The 8433-nt window shown below is 42.4% G+C and overlaps 1 protein-coding gene across 1 annotated transcript; it reads left to right on the forward strand.

Annotated features, from left to right (window-relative positions):
- The first annotated feature begins 4344 nt into the window (after nt 1-4344).
- Nucleotides 4345-7018, forward strand: LOC122658627 (pentatricopeptide repeat-containing protein At2g18940, chloroplastic). The gene has a single exon (XM_043853659.1). The coding sequence runs from the start codon at nt 4415-4417 to the stop codon at nt 6953-6955; it is 2541 nt and encodes an 846-aa protein (XP_043709594.1). The 5' UTR covers nt 4345-4414; the 3' UTR covers nt 6956-7018.
- The last annotated feature ends 1415 nt before the right edge of the window (nt 7019-8433 follow it).

The following is an 8433-nucleotide window of genomic DNA, read 5'->3' on the forward strand; positions in this document are numbered from 1 at the left end:
TGCTTTAACAATCTACATCGTGCCGAAATTAAATATTAGCAAATAAAATGTATACCTATTCTCTAAACCAATGCAATTATGCGATATGCAAAACAGACGGCATCCCCCAGCTCAGGTGGAGGAAAATGACTACCTTTGTCCTTAATCGGACAGAGTAACGGCTTACGAGGACCCACTTGTTCTCAGTTGGACCTTAGACTCTAGGACAGAATAACGACATCGCGAGGTTTGGAAACTGGGAACCCGAATCTTAGGCAAAATGGCTATGCCATGGGAAATTTCTGGGAGTTGGGCGAAAAAAAGGGCGAAAAAGCCGAATTCGGATAACCAAGACTTCGAACAAGGGGACAAGGCTTGAAAGCTCAGAAACGAGTAGGGAAGGGTCCCAGAACAAGGAAATTAGAAAAAATTGGAAAATTGGAGCTTTGGGGGTTCCCCCTCTCCCAGAAGCTTGGAATGTGCAAATGCGGGGGGAAGGGGGTATTTATAGGCAAAAATGGGCCCCCCGACAATGCCGCGGGGCTTCCTGGGTGCTCGCGGTGCCACCTGGCGGGGCTGCACCTGTTTGCGGTGCCGCATGGCAGGGCCACACCTATCTACGACATCGCATGGTGCGGCCATCTGTTGTGCCGCGTGGCGGGGCCACACCCGTCTATGGTGTCATCATGGGTGTTGCATACTCCACAGATATTTTTGGGTTGCTTTGGTGCTTCTGAGCGTGCAGTACACACTCCAAGAGCGTTTTCAGCCTTTTTGGTGTTCCTGTGGGGTTGGGAAAGGGGTTCCATAGGACACTGCCAATCATTTGTGCCCAATTGTCATCATTGTTGGGGGTGACAAAATTCAGCGTCTACAGACATATTCCCCGACGTCATTTTGAGATTGAAGGGGATGCTTTCATTTGCCTTCTAAGGGATGAGGATGAGCCAGCTTCAGTCAGTGAAGCGCTTTCCTCTCCAGCTAAGGAAATGTGGCACGTTGCTATGGAAGATGAGTTGACTTCTATGAGTAAGAACCAAGTCTAGGAGTTAGTTGATCTTCCGCCTAAGCATAAGGCCATCAGGAACAAGTGGATCATGAAGGTCAAACGCAAGGCAGATGGTTCAATTGACAAGTACAAAGCACACCTTGTGGCAAAGGAATATACCCAAAAATAGGGTGTATACTATGATGTGAAGTTCTCCCTTGTGGAGAGAATGACCTCTATCTGCCTCATTCTAGCCATTGTCGCAAAGTTGGATTTGGAACTTTACCAAATGGATGTTAAAACTGCTTTTCTGAATGGAGAACTAGACGAAGATATCTTTATGGCTCAACTAGTGGATTTTAAGGTGAAGAGACAAGAGTGTTGCCGTCTCAAACATTCCATCTATGGCCTTAAGCAATCGTCTAGGCAGTGATACATTAGATTTCATCATTTATTATCTCTATAGATTTTGAAATGATTGAAGAGAACCACTGTGTGTAAGTGAAAAGGTCAAAAGAATGTTTCCTTATTCTATCCCTATATGTTGACGACATCTTATTGGCTGGGAATGACATTGAGTTGATTGTCGCCAATAAAGAGTGGTTGTCCTCTACTTTTGAGATGAAGGACATGGGTGAAGCCAACTTCGTGTTGGGCTCGAAGATTGCGAAGGATCGCACTATGAGATTCCTTGGTTTGTCTCAAGAGATTTATATAAAGAAATTCCTAGAGCGATTCCATATGAACAACTCAAAACTCATAGACACTCCAATGGATAAGGCATGCATCTTAAGCCTAGACCAGTGCCCCAAAACTAATGAAGAAAGAAACCAAATGTCCAAAGTACCCTATGCAGCTGCAGTAGGTAGTCTGATGTACGCAATGATTTGTACGTGTCTAGACATATGCTTTACAGTTGGCATGGTTAGTCGTTATCAGAGTAATCCAAGACCTGTTCATTGGCAAGCTGTAAAGCAGATCCTTTGATATCTACGAGGGACCATAGACCTCATGCTCACCTCCAATGGTTCAGATTTGAGAATGAGAGGCTACAGTGATGCTGATTGGGCCAGTGATAGAGATGAGCGTAAATCCACCTCAGGGTATGCATTTGTCCTAGGAGGCGGGGCTATTACTTGGTGCAGCAAGAAAGACCCTCATCGCCCTATCCACAATGGAGTCAGAGTATGTCGCATGTTCAATAGCAGTGCAGGAAGTCATTTGGTTTAGGAGATTCTTGTAGAGACTTAGTGTTTCTACCCATTAAGAGAACGTTGTGCTTATACATTGTGACAGCACAGCCACGTAGCTTTTGAAAAAGACCCCAAGTTTCATGGGAAGGCCAAACACATTGACATTTGATATCATTAAATTTGAGACACGGTTGCGTAAGGTGAAGTGGTCATGAAGCATATCTCCACTAGCAACATGATGACTAATCCTTTGACAAAGTCTATTGCTAAAGATGTTTTCCTTATTCACATTAGGAACTTGGGACTGAGACGGATTTGATGTATATCTGTTCTTTTGGACACTTTGATTTGGTTGAGTGATATTGCGTTTATACATTCATTTATAGTTTTAAAGATATCACAAGACATTGAATCAACCCACTCACACGGGTGATTCGCCTCGACGCTTGAGGATAGCGAGCGAGATGAGCCCATGAGCATGTGTGCTTGATGGCACCTTAATTAGAACTAAGATGAGACCTCACCAAGTTGGACATGGAAGACACCACACTTTCGAGTAGCCTGAGTGAAGCCGGATGTGAGATTTCAAGCAAGAACCAAGAGGGTGACTAGGCTAGAAACTCAAGTTAGGCGCTTGTCCCAGCGATTAGACTTAGATCTGTATGGCATTTATTTTATGAGTGACATGCCCACTCTAGTGGGACTCATGCCATAACATATATATCATATTGTATGTACTATTACTGACTGATAGTGGGAGTGACAGAATGGATCCCTGCTTCATCGTTGTGTGAGCCACGTGGATCATACTTGATTGATCCCATAGTACCCTTATTACCTGAGACCATGTCATGAAGAGGACATCCAATGACGCTACTTTGACGTTCTCCTTAGGATCATGGATGATGAGGTCTAGCGGGATACGATTGGAAAAGCTATTGGAGACAGTTAGATTGACATGAGGGGCTCAGGGAAAACTATTTGGAATTACACTTTTGTTTTGTGACTCATTGCTCGGGCGACTTGTCATTTTGAGATCGACGTGGTCATGAGTACATTACATACAAAGAGCCAGCATTGCTCATCATGAGGGTTCAAGAGTGCTGAGTTTGGTGTAGTTGGATCGTTTGGGGTATTTCGAGATTGTTTGTGAGTGATGTGCTATGTTGGTTAGATGGAAGCTTGATATAGTACTCCTACCCCGTATTATCTCATTAGGTCGCATGTCCCATTTCCTGTATAAAGAGTTACACAAATTGAGAGAAACCTAAATGCATAGTTGATCTAACGTGCCCTATGTGGTCAAGTGGGAGATATAAAACGGACTTGGGCCTTGGGCCCGGTCCATGCACGCCCACAAGGGGCTGACTCTCTCCCCCCCCCCCCCCTTGTGTTTGATTCCTAGTGTGAGTCTAAAAAAGGGGAGGGGGACTTAGGATTTTGGTTATATATGGAGAACCTCTAACCCTAAAGCCAATATACTGGAAACCAAATTTTCTTTCTCTCTACTCTCCAAGTATTTGTGTTCTCTGTGGGATTCCATCTCTTTCCAAGGATTTGTGGTATGGAGCTCTGTGGAGAAACTTAACAAGATATTCAAAGATCATGAAGGAGATTGTTCGAGTTCGTGAAGCTTGTAACCAAACCCATACGAAATCCTCTTCCATTGTGTTCTCATCTTCGTTCAGATAACACCCTAACAGATGATGATTTATTTATATCGATTACACCAAAGGAGTCAATTACCCTTGTAATGAGGACAAACTGGGTCCATCAAGGTCTAACACCCCCATATTTTATCAAAAGCAAAGAGGATTTGATTGAAATGGCCCAACACAAGAAAAAGAACAGATTAGGTGATGGAAAAGAGGGGGGTGAGGGTGAATGTTCAAGTATGTGAACGACTCACAGCCGTTCAAATGGAACAGTCTCACAGAATAGATTCTATCTAAACGGCTGTGAGTTGTTCATGTACGCTCACGTAAGTGAACATTCCCTGCACTAGAAAACACCCCAGCTCACACCAAAATGGGATCCTATCAGTCACGGAAGGTATTGAGAGTTGAGACGTTTCTCAGATATGGCCTCGCACCCATCCGAGTATACTAAATAAAGACCATCCATGCAAGATTAGATTGACACCACCCCCTCCCTCTCTCTCTCTCTCACACAACCTTCCAACTTCATCTAATCCAAAAATCAAAATCATCAAAACTGAAAACTGTTCTTCTCCCAGTCACTCCCTCTGTACACAATGGAAGGTACCCTGTTCCCAAATAGGCCTGCCTTCCCCAGCCCTACGAATCGAGCAGGAAAAACAGCTCCCAATATGAAATTCAATTCAACAACTCTTCCTCTCCCACCTAAATCACCCACGCCTCCCTCCTCCTTCCCTCTTGACTCTCTCCTTCAACAACTCCTCACTCTCTCTTCACCTCCAACCGCCTCCTCAAATCTCAAAACTCTCAACCCTCCGCAGAACACCACCACCAAATTCCCTTCTTTACACCTATCGTCTGATTCCAAACAACAGCAGCCACCGACCCATCTCAAGAAACCCACTTCAGTTTCAGTCCTTCAGTCTGATAACAAAGAAGCCACAACGGGTCGTGCATCTGATACAGTGCTTGAATTCCTCTCTGTAAAAGGTAAGGTAATTCTAAACTCTATCATCCGACAGCCCTTATCGGGTTTGAAGGATTTCTTCGATTCTGTCAAGTGTGAGTTGCGTGAGTTCGATCTTATTGGGCTTTTGAAAGGGTTGGAGCTTTCAGGCAATTGGGAGAAAGCCCTTTTGTTGTTTGAATGGTTTGTTTCGAATTCTAGCGATCAAAATACTAAATTAGACAATGAGGCAATAGAAATCATGGTTCGGGTTCTGGGTAGAGAGTCTCAGCATGCAATTGCATCGAAGCTGTTCGATGTAATTCCTGTTGAGGAATACTCCCTTGATGTCAGAGCCTACACTACTATACTGCATGCCTATGCTCGAACAAGCAAGTTTCAGAAGGCAATCATCTTGTTTGAGCGGATGAAAGAGAAGGGCCTCCCTCTAACTTTGGTCACCTACAATGTCATGCTTGATGTGTATGGAAAGATGGGTCGCTCTTGGAGTAAGATTTTAGAACTCCTGGATGAGATGAAAAGTAAAGGACTTGAATTTGATGAATTCACTTGCAGCACTGTTATATCCGCTTGTGGGAGAGAAGGGTTATTGGAGCAAGCATCAAAGTTCTTTGATGGCCTAAAGTCCCAGGGTTATGTCCCAGGAACTGTTACTTACAATGCTTTGCTGCATGTGTTTGGTAAGGCAGGGAATTATTCAGAGGCATTGAGCATTTTGAAGGAAATGAAGCAAAACAACTGCCCTCCTGATTCGGTGACTTACAATGAGCTTGTGGTTGCATATGTAAGGGCAGGATTGTATGAAGAAGGAGCAGCTATCATAGACACAATGGCCAGTAGGGGAGTTATGCCGAATGCTATAACGTACACTACACTTATCAATGCCTATGGTAAAGCCGGGAAAGAAGATAAGGCTTTGAGTTTGTTCAAACAGATGAAAGAATCAGGTTGTGTTCCCAATGTTTGCACATATAATGCCATTCTAGCAATGCTTGGAAAGAAGTCACGATCAGAGGAAATGTTGGAGATACTTTGGGATATGAAGTCAAATGGGTGTGTCCTGAATCGGGTTACGTGGAACACAATGCTGGCCATGTGTGGTAATAAAGGTATGCAGAAGTATGTGAACCAGGTGTTTAGAGAGATGAAGAATTGTGGTTTTGAGCCAGACCGTGATACATTCAACACATTGATTAGTGCTTATGGTCGGTGTGACGCAGGAATTGATGCATCAAAGATGTATGATGAGATGATCAAATTCGGTTTTACCCCATGTGTCACAACCTATAATGCACTTCTTAATGCTTTGGCTCGGAGAGGTGACTGGAATTCTGCAGAATCTATCATCCTAGACATGAAGAATAAAGGATTCAAGCCTAACGAAACCTCTTACTCATTGATGCTCCATTGCTATGCAAAGGCAGGGCATCTCCAGGGGATAGAGGCAATTGAGAAAGAAATATATGGTGGCCAGATATTTCCAAGTTGGATGCTTTTAAGAACCCTTGTTCTTTCGAACTTCAAGTGTAGGTCACTGATCGGTATGGAGAAAGCATTTGAAGAGTTTCATAGGAATGGGTACAAACCTGATTTGGTTCTTTTTAACACTATGGTTTCAATCTATGCCAAAAACCGGATGTATGACAAGGCCCACGAAATGTTGCACTTGATCCGTCGAAGAGGGTTCCAACCAGATCTTGTCACCTATAATAACTTGATGGACATGCATGCAAGATGTGGAGAGTGTTGGAAAGCACAAGAAATTCTCAAGGGACTGCAGAAAGCTGGTGGCAAACCAGATCTTGTTTCATATAATACGGTGATCAAAGGATTTTGTCGGAAAGGGCTCATGCAGGAAGCTCTGAGAACTTTTACAGTTATGACAAGTTGTGGAATTCGGCCCTGTATTGTTACTTACAATACCTTTATTTCAGGCTATGCAGGACAAGGTATGTTTGCAGAAATAGATGATGTGATCAGCTATATGATACAGCACGATTGCAGACCTAATGAACTAACCTACAAGATTATAGTTGATGGTTATTGTAAGTCAGGCAAATACAAAGAAGCCATGGAGTTTGTTTCAAAAATTAGAGACAGAGATCATTCCTTCGATGATCAGACTTTACAGAGACTTGCTGCTCGTGTTCGGGAGAACTTGGAGTCCTAAGATAGATTTGGCTCAACAAGAAATGTATTTCATTCTTCAAGGATTTGAAGCGCAGATCTATCTGGACATGTATGTAATTCAACTTACAGGTTATTGGTCATTTTCTAATGGGCCTCATCAAACACACCTGAATCAGCTTTTTTAGCTGTCAAAGTTCCTTAGACCTCAAGGAGATTCACTCTTTTCAATCATGTGTATTGGTCAATAGTCTGAGTGACGCCATAACAGCAGAATCAATCAATTATCTGGCTCTCAAATTCCAACCTGCATGTGTTTTAGCATAGAAAGACCATAAGTGACAGTTCTGCTGGTAGAGAAGATCGGAGCAGTTATTTCGATTTACCGACCCCAACAGATAAAAATCTGCAATCAACTTCCATATCTCTATGGAAACAGTTAATAGTTTATCTATTTCTTATAAGCTACATGTCACAGACTTGTTGAAGGCACACTTTGTGACCCTCCCCCACCCCATGAGAACCTTTGTCACCACTTGTCCAGAATAGAGGGTGGACGAGTGCACGATGCATGGTATATGTTGGCAGTCATGGGATCATCTCTTGGTCCTTCCCACTGAAATAGGGAAATAAATCAAAATTGGATTTATGGTTAGATAAAAAATTTATCACACTCATCTCTTCCCATTATCTCATGGGAGGAGGAAACAATCTCATGATACGTGGTGGAAGAGATCGATTCAGGTTTTCTTTTGCATCCCATGAATAACAAATAATACAAGAATAACCACAAAAGAGTTGGTTAGATTTACTTACTTGAAGAGCCTCAAGTGTTGTTCCTCCTCCAGATAGTGGTTCTTCCTTCAATGAGCATACTAGACAAGACAATCTTGAATTTACTTGGTGCAGCCGAACTTCTACAAGTCAATACAATGTCTCCTCAAGCTCCACGTTAACCAGGGTTCCAAATCCCACACTCTCAAAACACTATAGAGCAATAAGAAGGAGAAGAAATAGAGAGAGAGAGAGTGGAGAATCCGACCAAGAGTGCTTGGCCGACTCCCCTCCCGTAGGTATATAGAGCCTCTTTTTGTTTTCCCAGTGAGAATCTGACTCTCTCTCTCTCTCTCTCTCTCTCTTGACTTGAAACTATCTAATTCTAGTGTGTTTCTAATTGATGAAGAAACAGAATTTTAAAGGAAAAATAATCAATTATTTATTTTTATTTAATGGGTAATAATAATAGCACCACATCCATTAAATTAAATAAACTAATTAATTAATTAGCAAATCCTAAAAATACCCTTACATAATAAAATCTTATTATGTACCAACTCTCCACTAATCAGCACCGTCGTTATGGTATCTAGGGCATGTATATAAATATTGTCAAATCTCATTCCATTATATATGTCCTTATCAGAGCGTCTGGGTATGTGATCAAAATCCGCAAAACACGATCAAACATTTTTAATTAAAACATACATATAATTTATCATTTGATGTGAAAATAAGTTTTGC

This window comes from Telopea speciosissima, chromosome 4 (assembly GCF_018873765.1).
Source record: "Telopea speciosissima isolate NSW1024214 ecotype Mountain lineage chromosome 4, Tspe_v1, whole genome shotgun sequence".
NCBI lineage: Eukaryota > Viridiplantae > Streptophyta > Magnoliopsida > Proteales > Proteaceae > Telopea > Telopea speciosissima.